This window comes from Cyprinodon variegatus, unplaced genomic scaffold, assembly GCF_000732505.1.
Source record: "Cyprinodon variegatus isolate N-32 unplaced genomic scaffold, C_variegatus-1.0 Scaffold662, whole genome shotgun sequence".
Lineage (NCBI taxonomy): Eukaryota > Metazoa > Chordata > Actinopteri > Cyprinodontiformes > Cyprinodontidae > Cyprinodon > Cyprinodon variegatus.
In genome coordinates this window covers 41,687-59,337 of record NW_015151115.1, presented here as the reverse complement: position 1 = coordinate 59,337, position 17,651 = coordinate 41,687, and the positions used below count along the sequence as shown (strand labels likewise).

General features: G+C 35.2%; 2 protein-coding genes across 5 annotated transcripts in view; both read left to right on the top strand.

Annotated features, from left to right (window-relative positions):
• The window catches only part of dazap1 (DAZ associated protein 1), a 36,312-nt gene extending 28,401 nt beyond the window's left edge, over positions 1–7,911 (top strand). Inside the window, exons 12-14 of one of the 4 annotated variants that reach the window (XM_015393919.1) lie at positions 1,498–1,590; positions 2,029–2,070; positions 7,249–7,911. In XM_015393919.1, coding sequence (XP_015249405.1) covers positions 1,498–1,590; positions 2,029–2,070; positions 7,249–7,421 — 308 coding nt within the window. In that variant the 3' untranslated portion in view covers positions 7,422–7,911. The remainder of the gene's footprint in view (positions 1–1,497; positions 1,591–2,028; positions 2,071–7,248) is intronic. The other 3 variants (XM_015393916.1, XM_015393917.1, XM_015393920.1) reach the window with 3 other exon arrangements.
• A 1,980-nt stretch (positions 7,912–9,891) lies between these two features.
• The window catches only part of LOC107096984 (dipeptidyl peptidase 9-like), a 19,444-nt gene continuing 11,684 nt past the window's right edge, over positions 9,892–17,651 (top strand). Inside the window, exons 1-6 of the mRNA XM_015393923.1 lie at positions 9,892–10,056; positions 11,276–11,366; positions 11,475–11,719; positions 13,135–13,247; positions 14,171–14,344; positions 17,374–17,542. Coding sequence (XP_015249409.1) covers positions 11,311–11,366; positions 11,475–11,719; positions 13,135–13,247; positions 14,171–14,344; positions 17,374–17,542 — 757 coding nt within the window. The 5' untranslated portion in view covers positions 9,892–10,056; positions 11,276–11,310. The remainder of the gene's footprint in view (positions 10,057–11,275; positions 11,367–11,474; positions 11,720–13,134; positions 13,248–14,170; positions 14,345–17,373; positions 17,543–17,651) is intronic.

Genomic DNA, 17,651 nt, shown 5'->3' with positions numbered 1-17,651 from the left:
TTCTCTGCCTCTCTACTCATGCTAGAGTTTGGAACCTTGATTATTCAAATTATTAGTTTAATATTGAAAAAAAAAATCCTTTTGTTTTTTTAGATACTTTGTGTACCTTCTCTAGTTCAGGAGTAGCTTCACACAAAGAACTGTGACCCATTTCCTAGATGTTTTTGTTTAATGTTGCTCCTGAGGCATTGGTCCCAGCTCCATGCCTCACCAGTCCCCCCTAAACCCTTCAATAGGCTTTGGATGCGCTCCCCTGTGTTGCATGCACATTATAGCACACATTTTCCTTCCTCTCAGCTGTCTGTTATTATGCTTTAATTCTACCTCACATATTTTACTCCATGACTGTTTTAGCCACAACAAAATCATTTAAAATCCCCTCTTATTGGTCTATATGTAAAGTAAAAACACAGAAAACAAGAATAAAATTTTTTTTTTATTAGATGTGAACCATAATCATACAAATTAGAGTTAAAGCTCGCTAAATACCCTCTGTGCTCTTTTTATATAATCTTTATAATGTGTGACTTTAAATTAACTTACTGAAATAAACAAGCTTTTAAATTAGATTACAATATACGGATTTACACTCTTCCATTTAGGCATTATAAAGCCTTTTTGGGAATTTGTTAAACATTAATCTGATTAAATGCTATAAAGGATTCATATTTTTATTTGTGTTTATGCATTTCCTTTTGAAAATATTAAAATTAGATATGACTGGACAAAGGTATCTATTTGCATTGAATGGTACCTTGGGAACCAATGCGTTTATCTAGTCTTTGCAAGATTTAATGGAGGAAATGGATGTTGATAGAAACCGAAAACTTATACAGCTGTAGTGGACAGTTAGATATTTTATCATTGAAATGTTATTTAAACTATACCCTAATCTTTTATTATCTTGGTTTTCTATAACAGAGGAAAACTGAAAAACAACAACAGCACCACAAAAAAGCTCACATACTTAAATAGTTTGATTTGCTTTAGCCTGCCTCCAAGTGGCGACGACGCATCCTTATATGCAGGAAGCATTTGCATTTTAGACTGCATTTCTTTCTAATAAGCAAAGCAGATAAAGCTCAATTTGAAAAAAAAAAAACAGAATGAAACCTAAGAAAGACTGGTTTACCTTCAACTCTCCTAAAACATTTAGAGAATAACATTAGCGTAAAAATGCTGCATTTATTACTGCTTTAGAAAATCACTCTTATTAACTCTGCTAGCTCTGATTCTTGTTTATATTGGGAAAACATGTTTCTATCCCTTAGTTACTTTCTGGACGGTAATGTACATTTCAGAGACCAGGCTGGCATGATTTTCACTTTCATTTCTAACCAGCAGACAATGCAGAAAAGAAGGGCCTAGTAGAGTAAGATGTGAACCCAATGATGACTTTAGATGTGCACATCTGTCAGTTAGTGAGGGGACTATAATAAAGTAGTCAGCCAGCACAATCTGGGTTCAGTCAACCTGGTCTCCTCATCTTCCTGATAGGCTTGGGTAACTACCCTCAGGACCCCTCTGCCTACGGACCAACGCGTCCTTCTCACAGTTATGGTCAGGATGAACAGGGAGGATGTAGTGCAGGTAGGTGCCAGCATTGTCTTCTCCAACCACAAAAAGAAGCATTTGTTCACTAGAGTTTTTTTTTTTTTACAGAGCTGCAGCTTAATTGTTTGCCTCTTTCTCTCTCTGTAGTATTTTGCATGTACATTTTGCATGTACATACAAATTACTGTGTTTGCTCTTGTATAGTTAAGCACGGCTATCGTGCAGATCACAGCTGACTGAATTTGAAAGAAATTTACATTGAATTGGGCCGTCTAGCTCAAAGCAGTGGCTGGGGTTTGACTATACCAAGACTAACATGTCCTCCTTTTTGTTGACTGTCTGCATTGCTTTGCTGATTTCTAAAAGGATGATCTAATTGTCAGAGAATTTGTTCATGGTTCAGTTGTCTCTATGCGTCAGCAGTCCATTCACCCATCGTTTTTTTTTTCCTCCATCTACTGTCTCTAATTATAGCTAAAGGGGTGAGAAAGGAAAGAAGATTTAAAGGAGACCACGGTACCAGTAAATTAGAGTTTCTGACAGATTCTTCTCTCTGGTCCTGTTGGGATCACTCACTCTTACAAAAAAATGTTTTTTTTTTTGTTTTTTTTCTAGCTGTGCATTTTTGATTCTCTTTTCTCTCTTGTCTTTCCACTCCAGTTGTGTAGCTCTCTTTAGGTGGCTTATTTTTGGAAATGTATTATTACCTTCAATCTTGTTTGTCACTGGATGCTGCCAGTACAGGAAAATATCCAACCATCAACTAAAGTATTTCAGATCAGGCCACCAATTGGGGAACAAAACCTGACATTCATGCAGTGATCTGAATCGTCTCCTCAGGGAGATTGGTTTCCTTTCTTAGTTGTTCCTGTGTTTCCCTCATATTTTTGCAGGGAAATGGTGCCATCCAGTGCCTAAATCAATTATAGTGTGTTATGCTTATAATGCAGGATCCGCTAAATATTTTAGATCCACTTTAAAGTTCAGAAGTTTTGACATTAATTAGTTTGTTAAAAGATTACAGTTTTTGAAACTGGGGAAAAATCCACCTGAAACTCTACAAACGACTATCAAAAAAAAGTTTGAGATTTTTTTGTTTTTTCAATAAAAAAATAAATGGCTTTTATATATTAAACAAATAAAAAAATATATAATAGAAAAACAAATGATTTTTAGATGACAAAGATAGAAAAAGTCCCAATAATGATAATACCTACAGCACTGCAAAAAGGTATTAACTTCTTTTAGATTTCTTCTTTTTTTTACAGTTTTTTTTTTTGTATTTTACATTAAAAGGCTTCAAATCCTCAAACATGTTTGCCATAAGTTAGAGATAAATAATGTAAAGACCTTAAAACTGGCTGGACCATTCTAAGGAGCAACAACTGTTATTAAAGGGGAACGCCGTTTTTTTTTTTTACTTTGGGCTCTTGATTTTATGTAATTACATCATGTTCTACTCACCTATATGAGTTTTGTGTTATTTGGAGCTGTTCTGATGATATTCGGTTAGGTTATATCCAAGTAACGTCTTCCTATGGGCAAACAACTTGAAGGCACAAACTAAACTGTTCATAATTTATCATTTATGGTACACCAGCATTTATAACATGTACGCGAATCACTGTCCCCCAGACATCCGTGGTTATATTTTTTCATATTTCTATTTTTTTTTCTATGTTATAAATTCTGGTGTACCATAAATGATAAATTATGAACAGTTTAGTTTGTGCCTTCAAGTCGTTTGCCCATAGGAAGACATTACTTGGATATAACCGAACAGAATATCTTCAGAACAGCTCCAAATGACACAAAACTCATATGGGTGAGTAGAACAAAGTGTAATAACGTCAAATCAAGGGCCCAATGTAAAAAAGAAAAAAAACGAAATTCCCCTTAAAGCTTCAGAGGGTAACGTCTGTTTTTTTTTTTTTTTTTCCCTTCAATCATTTTTGTTCTCTTTTCAGGTTTGTTTTAATTCATCTGAGTTCAATTATTTTGAGGGCAAACAACCTTGTTTAAGATGACACCAAATGTGCAGACATTATTTGTTTGACTCCAGAATTATTTTCTTCTGCTTAATAAGCCACATATTAGTTCATTGATTAATAATTGCCGTTAGATTCCCATCAGATACAACTTTTTTACCTCCTTCCACTTTTCTCCTGTTAACTAAATCTTTAGTTATTGGCATACTTTTTAACAAATGGCATTTGGGTTTGTAGAAAATGCTTGGGAAGGCATAGCTCCAAGTGTCTGGTTAACTTTTTCCTTCAAAAGTTAAATTGTCATTTGAGGACTTTTTTGGCATCTCCTGACATAACAGTTGTCTAAATGGCCAGTATTTGTAAGGGGAGAGCCTAAACGTAGAACTTGCTGATATGTTTCATTTTGTGATTGAGTGGTCAACGGGTTTCTGTGGGTCAATAAAAGTCATTAAATTATTATTTTTTAAACTAAGGTCTTAATTGGCATCAAAATCCATTAAATGTGATCCATTAAATAGTGGCATTTAAAATTCTTTATTAAAAAAAGAAAAGTTTATATAAACAATTTTATCAGATATATTGTAATATATTTGCGTGTAACTGCTTCCGGTTGATCGTAAAACCTTTTGTTGGGAAAAGAAGCTCGAGTCAGAGAAAAAGCTAGAGAATGGGGAAAATGCAAATTTCAACAAAAATGTTTGGGGAACGAGGAATTCGGGACATGGCTGCAGCCTTTCAATGTGCACTTGTTGATGGCATTAAAATTATTTCTAAGAGCATTAAAAAGCATTAAATTAGAGTTACTCATTCCTGTAATAAACCCTAGGTCAGAAAGTTAGTCAATCTCAGAAGCAGTGTGTGGGGAAAACAATTATAACCACCTTTAGGTTCCATTTGTTACTTTTCTCCACTGCAACATAAAGGTCATTGTCAACAAAACTAAAATATAGAAATAAATCCTTGTTTACAGTATGTCCTGGAGGGGTTATAGAGTATTTTTTAGATTTACTCTTACTCTGTGTTAAAGTGGGTTTATTTGACTTTAAGGCCAATGAAAAAGGTAAGGTAAAAATGACTCGTGGCCTATCAACATTAAAGATGTATGGTAGCTGTCAAACAGGGTGGCAGAGGAGTGATACATTTGGCTAGATTTGCTGTCAGAAAATCCTCTGCATTTTCCAGTTGTTCTGTTGAACATAGGTTTCTCTGATGCAAGATCATTCTCTTCTATAGCTTGACCCAAATAGAGTTACACAGCAGAACCTTTATCACAAGCATTTCTGTAAATCTACAGCTTTGATAAACTCTTTGATAAAGACTAAGCAAAAGGCAATTGCTCAAAGTCCAGATCTCAACATGCTTACGCTTCAGTAATTTTATTTAATATTTCTTATTTAAAGCTGTAATCTGTAACTTTTTGTTTTTTAGAGTAATAAAAAAAATGCCAACAAATTACTTTCTGACCATATTCCATGATGTAAAGTAGGTAATCCATAATCTTTTACTGTATTCTGGTTTTACAGCGAAACAGTTCTGAGATAGCCTAAAACTTGGAGGTTGTAGCAGTGGCTGTCAATCAACCCATATGCACCGCAGCGTGCAAGCAGGGGGTCACCTGCCTCACTCAGCTGATTTCTTTGCTTTGAGCCAAACATGAAGAGTCTTCGTTATAAATGGATTGTAATATAATCCAGTTTGAAGCTTAAAGCTAATGTCACTGCTGAGTCCAGTGTGGTGCTAGCTTAAATAGTGACTACAGTTACATTACCTGTAATTGTAACATCTGTGAAAGATTAGGGACTGAATAAAGGGGGATTAATCACACAGTATATTTAATATAGGCTAATTTAGTAATATAATGTTAAATCTAAATTGATCTTTGCATGAATGCTAGTATAGAATTCAAAGCTTTCAGCTCCCTCAGAAATAGGTTGGGGGGGCTAAAGTGGTTAGTGTTTAAAATCTTCTCTCTCTCTACTAAAAAAGTGTACAGACTACAGCTTTAACCTGTTTTCTAATAATCACAGAACCATTCTGCAGTGGAGAGCTGGCTGCAATTTCCTTTCCTGTCCTTTAACTTCTGGAAGCACATCTTATGAAATGTCAATTAGAGAAAATTGTCTAGGAAAGAATTTTATCGTAAGTGACTTTTTTATATAAACACATCTTATTTACACATTTCTGAATAAATGTGTACATATGTTTGTGTACAAATGTGGGAAAGAGCAGTTTATATTGGTGTAGAACAGATACTAATGGGTCAGGAACCATCCGTTGGTCATTCATCTCCTGTGATTTACAACGAGAGCTTAAAAGGAGCATTATTTCAATTTCCATTTATGTATAAAGAAAAACAAGACTTTTGTGATTAAATCCCAATTAGAGGGCCAGTTTTTATGTAGAGAATATCATGTTTATAAAACATGGTAATTAGTTAAAAATTCTAAATATTTAAAAGATAAGATCAACTTGGACCATAAGGCGTATAAAGAGATGGTTCATTAAGCTGATGTAGTGTTATTCGAAGTTGGCCACATTTCCTTAACACTAACAAACACCTTCTAGTTAGTGCTAAGGATGTAAATTCTCCTAAGTGTTGAGTTAGATGTTTTCTTCACACGATGTTTTTGCATTTTGGCCCAATTCTGTTAAATTGGTTGTACTGTTAGTAATATGCAATGTTCAACTAAAGTAATATTGAGCTGCTAACCAATCGCCCAGACTAAGCTTGTAAAAAGTGCTTTTACAGGAGTTAAAATTGGATATAAAAATGCAAAAATCAACAAACATCTGAAGGTGCAAAACTAATGTGTAGTTTGGTTAGAAATTATATTTGCGTAATGTTAAAAACATATTTCCTAGGATTACGAAATTGAAACACTTAAACCATAATTAGGATATATAATGAGATCCAAATGTTAAAATTGAGGTTAATAGTTATAAAAATTTAAGGCATCCTGATTAGACCTCTCAGAATTAATAAAATAATCAATTGCAGGATGAAAAATGTATTACATGATGAATATAAATAATCGTAATAAATTATGTTTAGATGCTGGTTTATTTTCCTTTAGTTTGGATGACAAAATGTTTCAACGTAGTTCATTGGTCTCAACCCCTCATTGTTCATTTCCTTAGCATAGCCAGTGCAGCATGAGACTCGTTGCTGAGGAGTAGCAAGACATAGAAAGGCTCGTTGAGATTAATAAAAATCAATGAAAACTGAATCTGACAGCTGTAGTTTGGCAGAACTTTGGATTCACACCAAATGAAAATATGATCATTTATCCAAATAATTAATGGGACAATTTATCGTCCAGCAAAAGTTTATAGTAACAGTCCTGATTATAATCTTAGAAAACTTTGCCAGGCCATAGATTTTAATTTTAAATCGGAGCAGTAGAAGGCCTGAGGCTTTAAAGGGTTTATAAAGGGACTTTGATAAAACTGGGACTAAAATCATTCATCTTTTAGAGGAGGCTGAAAAACATTATGTTCTAAATTAAACAGTGGAATTAAAACAGTTTTTGTTTCCTTTTTTAAACATATTTTTTTACTTCCAACAGAACCAGGGATCAAAATGACTGTAAGAGGGGAGTGGTGGATTTTTCCTTAATGTTTCTTTATTTCTATAAGAGTTTTAGAGGAGTTCTAACATCCTCCAGGATCTCACATGTTGACGTCCCTCTTCCTGCTGTGTCTTTAGGCTACGGTCAGGACCTGACGGCCTTTGGCCACAACTTTGCAGATCCTAGCCAGACGGCCGCCACGTATGGAGCTCCTACAGCACAGCCTGCTGCTGCCCCTCAACCCACGGCGAGCGCTTTCGGCAGAGGGCAGAACCACAACGTACAGGGCTTCCACCCCTATCGACGCTGACCACCGTCCAATTGTGGTCCATGGTGTAAAGTTCAGAAACTACAAAAAAAAAAATAAAAAGTCAGGGAAATAAGTGTTCTTGCTCAAATGAAATACTGGATTGTTTGTTAGGAATGTTGAATTACCACAGTTTGAAAAAGAAATCTTTTATGAAAACAGGGATTCCAGAAAATTTTAAAGGTTAAAAAAAGTTTTTCTTTTATTTTTTTGCATAATTTAAAAAAAATATTGAGCATAAAGAAAACTTTTGCTTTTTTCTCCCTCACCTTCCCCCACACTCGTTTTATAGTAGACCTAAACTACGCAATAATTTTGATTGTCTGGTGAAACACTAGCACAGAGACTTATATGTAAAGAGACTCGCATTTGAATATGTATATTTATGGTGGACGCAAATGAAAAAAAAAAAAAAAAAAACAGGGTTTAAATTTTTCTCAGCTTTAAATTTTAGGGGAAAAAATGTTTTTATTTTTCATTTGGTGAATTTTTTTGTTTACTTTCTGAGCCTTTAAAGTTTGTTTAAAGATGAGAGTATGAATATATATATAATATATATATATATATATATTATACACAAACTGTGCAATTTTTTTAAAAAAGAGTTTTGTACTTTAAATGTACACTTTGCTTGTTTTTTTATTTAAAGATGTAGACTTCCCTCAGGTGGCTGTTTTGGGTGCATTTTTTGCACTTATGCAAAAAGGAGAAATTATTACAAAAATAAATGTTTTAAGATTATAGTGAGTGTTCTCATTTGTCTGGATGAAATAACTTCATGTTATTTTTAGGACTAATGTAAATGATGATTGAAAACCGCTTTTAATGATCAACTGACATTTAGCTGCAGTTTTTGTTTTTGAATTCAATTTTTAAATCGTTTTTGTAGTTACTTCCTTATTGGTGATTTATGAAACGTAGCTCAGGGGTTCTGACATGGAAATGCCCCCAGTTTCCCTCCAGCTGAGAATCTGCACACATTTAGGGAAGGAAAATATGTAAAAAATACTTTGAATTTTTTAACTTTTCAATATATACTGTATTTTAGCACAACTATTGGTACCCTTAATATCTTTACAGCAAAATTACCTGAAGATTCTGGATGTTGTGGAGCCGGCTGTAACAGTGGATGCCTTAACAAATATTGCGTGGTTGACTGAAAAGATATTGGTGCAGTGGAAAACCAGCAGTAACCCAAATGATTTGGAAGTATGCTCGGACTGCTGAGGTATCATCGTTGTAAGACAAAAGTCAACAAATTAAATTTGATGACTTTTGCCTCCAAGTTTGGGAACTACATTTCTCTTGCAGCAAGTTACATCTAGAATTAATTGAAAATTTTAATTATTTCTATCATTGGATTAAAGTCTAACTCTGATTGCATAGAGTTTCTGGGATGTAATGGAAATTGTACAAGATCAGTGAAGGCTGTTAAAAAATATATATTTATGTTAGTGTGTCCTCCATTATGGCATTGCAACAGGCAGCTCTTAAGGCTTCACAAATGTTCTTAAAAGTTCAGCCGCCAAAATGATGATGGGCTGTGCTTTCATTACAGAAGGTGTAAAAATGAGTTTTTCTCATGTTCCATAAAGTTATTTTTAAAGTGTTTTTTCTAAACATAAACCAAGATTAGTTATGTCTAATTTAGCATTCAAACCATTATTTTTTTCTACAGTTGGTATTTATAACTTTTTTTCTTCATGCATTAAAGCAGTCATCCCCAACCTCGGTCCTCGAGGACCGCCGTCCTGCAGGTTTTAGAGGTTTCCTTACTCCAGCACAGCTAATTTTAAATGAAAGCTGATTAACAGGCTTTTGGTCTACTGCAATCATTATAACCAGCTGTGCTGAAGCAGGGAAACCTCTAAAACCTGCATTAAAGGACTGAACAAAGATGTGGACTGTAGATAGACTCTAGGGTCTGTTTAGGGCCATCATGCCTCATCCTGACGAGCTTTAAGCCCACGCTGCCTGCTTTCCCCTAACTTTAAGAAATCACTGTACTCAATTGTTCACCACCTACCCAAAAACTAAAAGATAAGGGCAGGATGAGAGATGCCAGAACAAACATTAGGACTCTGGATTGATGTCAGCTTAAAGGAGTGTTTGAGTTTATAAGTAAACAGCAAAAACTGAACTGAATTAGAAATACCTTTGATTTGGTCTTTGTCTGTTTTTGATAATTTTCTGACTGATGTCCTATTTTTAATTTGCTGTTGTCTAAATCTGTTTAATTGGATTGCTGAAAAAAAATGAATGTTTTAAATATGTGTACATATCAACACAACGTAATAAAAAAATATAGGTGTTTAAAAAAAAAAAAAAGCTTCAATATGTTTAAAATACTTTTTTTTTTATTTGACACAAACAATTTAAGCAGGCCTGTGGTAGCTGTATTTTTTTTGTCTTTATGGAAAAATTGAATGTATTTCTTAAAGGCTGGCATTGGGTAAACATTTCCGGGTTAAAGGTCACAGCGTCTCTTTCCGCGTTGCTCGCATACTAGCATTAAATGCTACCTGCTCCTCGGAAAGTTCCCCAGCTCATCGGTTTATTCAGATTCAGACCATCGATTGGACCGCAACACTCAAACCGAGAGGAGGAGGTAGACTTTCCTGGTCTCTAGGCTGAAAGTGTAAGCTGCAACAAACCTTTTAAATCATTTATTTAGCTGCTGTTTAGTGTTGCGCTAGCTAGCTTGAAGTCAACGGCTGGCAACAGTGACTGGTCGAAACCGAAAATTACAGTAAAAACAGCGGGTTTAATCAAAGTTCATCGTGTTTTATTGACAGGAAACCTTCAAACAGATGTTATCTGTCAGACAATAAGTCGCTTCAACATTTATCAGCAGGTGGAACTGAGTTTGTGTTTCTGCTGAGACTTTTTTATGACATAACATTGACAGGCTAAAAACACCAACGTTCTCTAATGAAGAACTCTGATTTTATTTGTTCAAGTTATTCAGATTTAATACTCTTTATGACAAAGATGGGTTTACCTTAAATCAACCTTACAATCACTCTAAGATTGTTTTTTTGTTATGTTTTATGTGTACTCAACCCTATGAGTAAATAAGAGAAAATCAGTAACTCAAAACATTTACACACATTAATACGTTGTGATGATTAACATATTATTTCTGATTATGTAAAATACTAAGCAAATGTAGATAAACTATAAAGGAGGTCATATAATCTTGTGAAATTTTGTTTTTCTGGAATCTGCCATTAAAATGAAAAAATTAAGTCATCCTAACGGACCTAAAAATCAAAAAGTGAATATATATTTAATATCTGAGTAAAGCAATGTAATGAAAGTTTTTTTTTTTTTATATACACTAAATGCAAACTTGATTGATATAAAATTAAAAACTATATATTGTTGGGCATTAATGTTTTTTCTAGTGTAATCGATTATAAGTTTTTAAAAATCCTTTTTAAACTCATTTATCTGCAATTAAGCTGTTTTAAGGAAGTGATCTGATCATTTTTTGCTGATCTCTTTTGTTAAAGGGAAGCTGCATTTAAAAAAAAAAAAAGCCAGCCTCTGCATAATTTGCAATTCATTTAGGCCCCATGCTACACAAAAACAGCCAACGGGACAAATCTTGCTCTACAATATAGAGTAACAGTGTAATATTTGCCACAGTTGTGACACAGACGTCAAACTTTAAGGGTTGAGAATCTGACTCACACATGGTGAGAAATCAGAAGCAGCGTTGGGAAGCATTTGACCTTAGTAACACAACAACATCACCGAATGTTTACAACTGCTGTAAACATTCGGAAATGTTTGTTATCTTGGAGAAAATCTATGTTTACAGTTTTCCTGTCTTTTATCTTATTGATTTGCAGGTGATTAGATCCGGCTGAAGGTTGTTAAACAGTTAATGCACAAGGTAAAGAGGCTTAAAACTGACAACAATAAAGAGGACGGCCAGGAAAAGTAAGAGATCTCCATTAAAAATCCTTTGTTTTTAGTATAGCAATGCCAATCAATTCAATATCATAAGGTTTGTTTTTAGTCTCCTATATAACGTTTTCATTCCCACAGCATCAGAGAGGCACTGGCAGGCATGACAGGAGTGGATGAGCTCTCAGACAGCACAGAAGTCGTGGAGATGGAGGACGTGAACCCCACCCAGTTCCAGGTGGAGAAACACTCATGGGATGGCCTGCGGAAGATCATCCACAGCAGCCGCAAGAACACAGGAGTGGTCATTAACAAGGCTCCGCACGACTTCCAGTTCATTCAGAAAGATGAGGCCAGTCCACACTCGCACCGCATCTACTACCTTGGTAGGTACTGACACCTAAGAGGGACTAAATCCCTTCTTAAATATGATGCACACACACACACAAAAAATAAGTTTATGCATAGTCTTCCATGTTTTTTCTTACAGGTTATCCTGGATCTTTGCTTCATTTAGATACTATAGACCCAAGAGACCTTTTTAACATTTATTAAAATCTTATTGGAAGCCAAAATGGGCTGGATTTGTAGGAAAACAGAGTATCCAGTCTGCATCTCTTTACAAGCTCGTCCCAAGGGTTGCAGAGTCTGTATTCTGTATAGTGCTCGAGAAAATGGGGAACATAATCAGAGACACAGGCTTTGTTGGCATTTTTCTGTAAGAAACAGGAAATTCGAAGGTTTATTAGAGTGCATTTAGATTGTTTGTGCCAGTCTGTCATGAATGCTTGAAAAAGTATTTCATTTTCACCTCCTAAAACACACGCATGCTCTTCATGGATTAAGTCAAACTTTATGGATAAAGCTTTTTAACCTAAAACAAGTGCTGTACATGTGATAAAAAATCTGAGATAAAAATAAAAGCAGTAAGTCATAATAAACACAAAAACTGTAAAATAAAGGAAAAAAAGTCTTTGAAAGAACTGGCCTGTTAATGATGCTGTTTGGAACAGAAGTCAGAGTAAAATGAGGAGTTTTAAAAAGAGATTAAAATTACTAAAGGATTCTGGCCTCACAGGAAGAAGGAGATGGAGAGTTCGGGAACTGCAGCTGAAAATAGCTATTTGTTAAAGGTTGTCTACTAGTAAATATGCTTTTATGGGTCCAATAAAAAGGTCTTTCAGCAGTTTGTGTTAATTTTCATTAGATCGGAGGTTTTCCATTTGAGTTAACTGGTCCAGAAATAGATCAGAACCATAGTATTAGAAATTATTTTGACAAATAATCTCAGGTTTAGAATAAATATTAGATTATAGCATCAGTAATTTGAGTATTAAAATGTAAAATATTAAGAAAAAAGTAATATGAGTTTATTAAGTAGTAAAGGATGGGAGGAGCTTAGGATTATACATTGGTATGAAATGTATAATCCTAAACTCTTTTTTGTTTTTGTTTTTTGACGCTTAAAAAGCCTTCTGAAACATTTTATTTTAAATTTAAAACATTCTTTAAATTCCAGATGGTGAGCTTGATCTGTATTTTTTTTGTTGTATTTGTATGTGTTTTTGTTTTTCATTATTGTTTTCACATTTTTGTCTTGCCAGGCCACTATGCTGTAATTAATTGTAAAAGGCTGTAAAAACCTACACAGAAGTTGTTTTTTTCCAGCAACAAAAACGTTTAACTGTTGTTCTTCACCATACTTTGCACTAGAGGCTTTCTAAAACAACTTTAGTGGTGTCACCTTTAGCTGAAGCTCATCTCATGCTGCATGACGGGTCTTCTGTGTCTTTTGTCACAGGCATGCCTTACGCCAGCAGAGAAAATGCTTTACTCTACTCAGATATTCCCAAGAAGATCCGCAAAGGTGCGCTGCTTGTTTTGTCCTGGAAACCAATGCTGGATCATTTTCAGGTGAGTGGAGGGTTTGGTTCTTCCTGGTTCTGATATTTTCTTTTTTCTTACCAACATTGATATCAAAAGACTTAAATGTATCAGATAATAAAACTAAATTTAAATCCGATAACCAGATTGAAAACTAAAGAAAATTTCCAAAAGATAAAAAAAAAAGAATGTATCCAAACCTTTTCTCCCTTGGTTTAAAAAATAAAACTGCCAATGCATCACTCTTTGACACAATAATGAAAGGCAGACACACTGGAGCACCTTAAGTTAAAATTAAGGCCAAGCTTTAACTAGGCCATTTTAAAGCCTTTTTGTTTTTGGAGTTATTCATTAGTTTACTTGCGGATGTCCTTTGGGCGATTCTGCAGCCTTATATCTCAACTAAGTTCAGCTTTCAGGTCATAACCCGGGGGACCAGCATTCTCAGGATTTCCTGGTAGAGAGCAGAATATGTGATCATGTAGAGGGAGTGGCGGCTTAGCGGTTGGGGCATTGCGCTTGGATCCTATAGGTTCTGAGTTCAAGCTCCACTCCAACTGGCAGCCACTCTGGGTCCCTGAGTAAGACCCTTAACCCCCATACTGCTCCCCAAGCGCTGCACAGTGGCAGCCCACTGCTCCCGAAAGGGATTAATTAAATGCAGAGAGCGAATTTCATTGCTTTGTACTTGTGACAATGTAATGTCAATACAGTTGAATGCTGTTCTATTTATTCTATCATGGTAATGATAGTTATGGTTTAATTCTACAGTTGAGATAAAAGAAAGCACACTCTTTTTAAATAGAGAAAAATGACAGCATCTGGTTGTTTTATTTCTATTTTGAGCCTGCTCCTGTGTTTCTGTGGTCATTTGTTTTTCTTTCCCTTGACAAAAACTTTTTGATCGGCCTTGTTCATCAATCTTTGTGTCCCGCTGTCACCTCTGACCCCAGGCCAGCCCTCACCACGGAGGCTTCTCCAGGGAGGAGGAACTGCTGCGAGAGAGGAAGCGTCTGGGTGTGTCCGGCATCACGGCTTATGATCACCACCAACCCAGCGGCCTCTTCCTGTTCCAGGCCAACAGCAGCCTGTACTACTGTCGGGACGGGGCCAACAACAGCTTTATTGTGAGTAAAGGACCACTGCGAAAGAATTTCATTATTCATGGGAATAATTTTGCTCTGCAAGAGTGGAGCATCCTTTATCCCAAGGTTAGGATTTAGAAATTGACTTTAGTTTTTTGGTCATAGAAAACAGAGAAGTAAAGAAAATGTGGGTTAATTATACCTGATCTCATCATTTCATTGATCAACAAAGAAATTAAGCATGTTGTTTTCATGAAATCATGCTTCCCTAGTCTTAGTTTAGTCATTGCTACTCGGCCCTCTCTATCAGCTAAACAGACAGGCACATTTTCCCATTTGTTAAGGTTATTCAACTTATTGAAACACCCAATAATGGATACAAAGAGCATAAACAGCCACCTGGAGCAGCTTAACACATCAGAAAGAATACGTCACGCCCTCCTGCAACCTAAACCCAAACTCTAAATATGTTTTTTTAAAGCTAGTCCTTAGGATTTTGTATAAACAATAGAAAAGAAAAGAAATCTGACCTTTTGGTATAACATTTTATTTCTAATATTGTTCCTTTGATGTAGCCCTATGGCAAACACTCGCATGCGCCTTTTCTTTAACTGATATAACCAAATCTAGGTTTATTATTAGATAGACACTGGTTTATACAAGCTTGGCTTGAATTGTTTCGGAGATGTGCCAGGTTATTAGAACACTTGTTTGAAATTGCAAACACAAGCTGCTTAAAGCGCAGTTAATATAATTTTTTTTTATTTTTATCTTTTCTTCAATATCTTTAAAGCTTTTATCTCACAAAAGCCATAATAATTTACTTGCCCAAAGTTCTGATATGTAAAAAAAAAAATAAAATAAAAAGTTCCTGTATAAAAGTATGAGATCAGATAAAGAACAAACATAATGGACACCCAAGCTAGACCAAACACTGCAGCTTCTGTGTTGGTTTATAATTTATTGTTTCATCCCCTGCGATGGACTGGCAACTAGGGGTGTAAATCACACCTATCATGGCGATTCGATTCAATATCGATTTCCTGACCCAAAGATTCGAATATTTTTGATAATCAAGAATACACCACGATTCGATTAATTGCTTCATTTTTTATTTATTTATTTATTATTTTACATTACAGGCTAGACAATGTTTCAAATTTGAAATAAATCAATGAAAGCTGTAATGTCGTTATGCATTTTATTTGAGAAACAACAGCAAATAACAGAAGTAGAAAAGTTGAACTCCACCTAGGCCTATTAAAACCTCATTCACTGAAAAATAATAACACCTCTGTGTTATAGATTCTAAAAGGCTTTGCTTAAAAAAGAAAACACTGTAAAAATATCAGTGCAATGAGTGCAATTCAATACCTCGACTCCATAGTGTCAACGTACCCGCCCCCTCCACAGACACTCCGCTGCACCTCTCCCAAATTGTAGGTCACCGCAGACAGGAGGCCGGCTTGTTTTGTTTTTATGACCGAAATTGTGGAAAACAACTCGTGAAGATGGACCAGCCAGAAGAGCGAGGTGTGCTAGAACGCTGGAACACTTTTTCCACCTGGATCCCCGCTCTTTTTCGCCCTCATGTCCCTCCGTTGTCTCACAAACTTGTCCCCACTTCCTCACCACCTCGGCGTATCTAGACCCACAGCTAGTTCCCAATTGTCCCTCTTGCGTTGTGGCGTTGGATAACCTAGCACAGGCCACACTTAAATACTGGACATGAATCAAAAATATCTGTGACAAGCTCACTGAGACACACTGCTGCAGGAGAATAACCAGCCCCTAAGGATAATGGATTTTGTTAGAGCAGATTCTTGATAGAATAAGTTGCTCTCTAACCAGGAATTAAAAAGTCCTCTAAAATAAGCCTAATTATTCTCTAATTCACCACAGTAGGAATAACGTGCAGTAAAAGACTAAACAACAATTAATGTAACAAAATACTTTCTATTACCGAGTCAAATTTTGTAACAGTCCAGGGAATCAGATAAGTCACACTGCCATGTTTTTACAGTGTAGTAGAGTAGCCGTCAATACTTTAATCAGATCCTGTTTGTAGCGTCACTAACATTCAGGTCGTCTGCACTTGGTTTTCTCAAAGTGATGTATTCTTTGCCTGAAAAGGCTCCTGAGGCTGATGCTACACAGTTGATATTAAAAACATGGTTAAAATGCAAATGTGTAATTCATTTAGCTTAGACACCATAGAAGGAAAATAAGTTGTATATAAATAACGGTAAAAAAAACACAGTAAGGGATGTTTAGAAGAGAGTAGAATTACTTTATTTTGATAAAGTCTGTAAATGTCAGCTGATCATTTGTATTAACAATCAGTATATGTAAAAAGAAATATTACTGGTAAACAGAACAGGTTGATGGAAAAAAATACAGGAGAAAACAATGCAGTGGCAGGTGGCTCATCCTTTTACCCTGAAGGTTTCCCTTTTATTTGCATATATGAGTCGAACAAAAAGGTCATTTCAGTCACCAGGGATAATTTCTGTTCTGGTTCTTTGTTCACTGAAGCTGAAGCTTCTCCCACTGGAGGAACTTCCTCACTACATCAGCAAATTGAGCAATTTGTCCTTGGATTTTTTATTTTTTTTTCCCACATACTCCTTACAGTACATATTTGATCATCAACACTATTTATAAATAGATTTTTAAGAGAACTAGCAAAATAGACTTAGAAAACCTTTATTGTCAAATTGTCAAAAATAATTAAATTATTACAAAACACTAATTAATAATGATGGATATTTAATGATACGAATGGGATATATTAAGTTTCTGTATTGAAAAAATGCACGTGTGAATTGTTCAACACGTGCACCGAAACATGAAATAAAGACTAATATAAGCTGTTGATGTATTGTTCTGTCTCTGGTTAGGTGAACAGCTAATCCTGATAGATTAGCAGATATGTTTTGCTGTTATACATTATAAATGTAGAGAAGTCCAAGGGAAAAGGCTTAATGAGGAGGATTCAGACTCGTTTTATCTTTTTATTGGTATTTGTTTAGATTAAGTTTAAATGTTTGATACTTTGATTATTTTTCCAGACTTCACCTATGAATCCAACAGAGATCAAGAGCCAGAATTCAGGAACACGCATGGACCCCAAAATCTGCCCAGGGGACGCGAACTTCATTGGTTTTATCAACAACAACGATATTTGGGTGACAAATATAGAGACCGGAGAGGAGCAGAGACTCACATTCTGCCATAAAGGTCTTGACTGGATCAGGTGTACATTTGGTGCTTAAACACCATTTTTTTTTTTATTTGTTTGCTTTTTACTGTTTGAGTAAAAAAAAAAAAAAATGTTTCAATGTTTTTA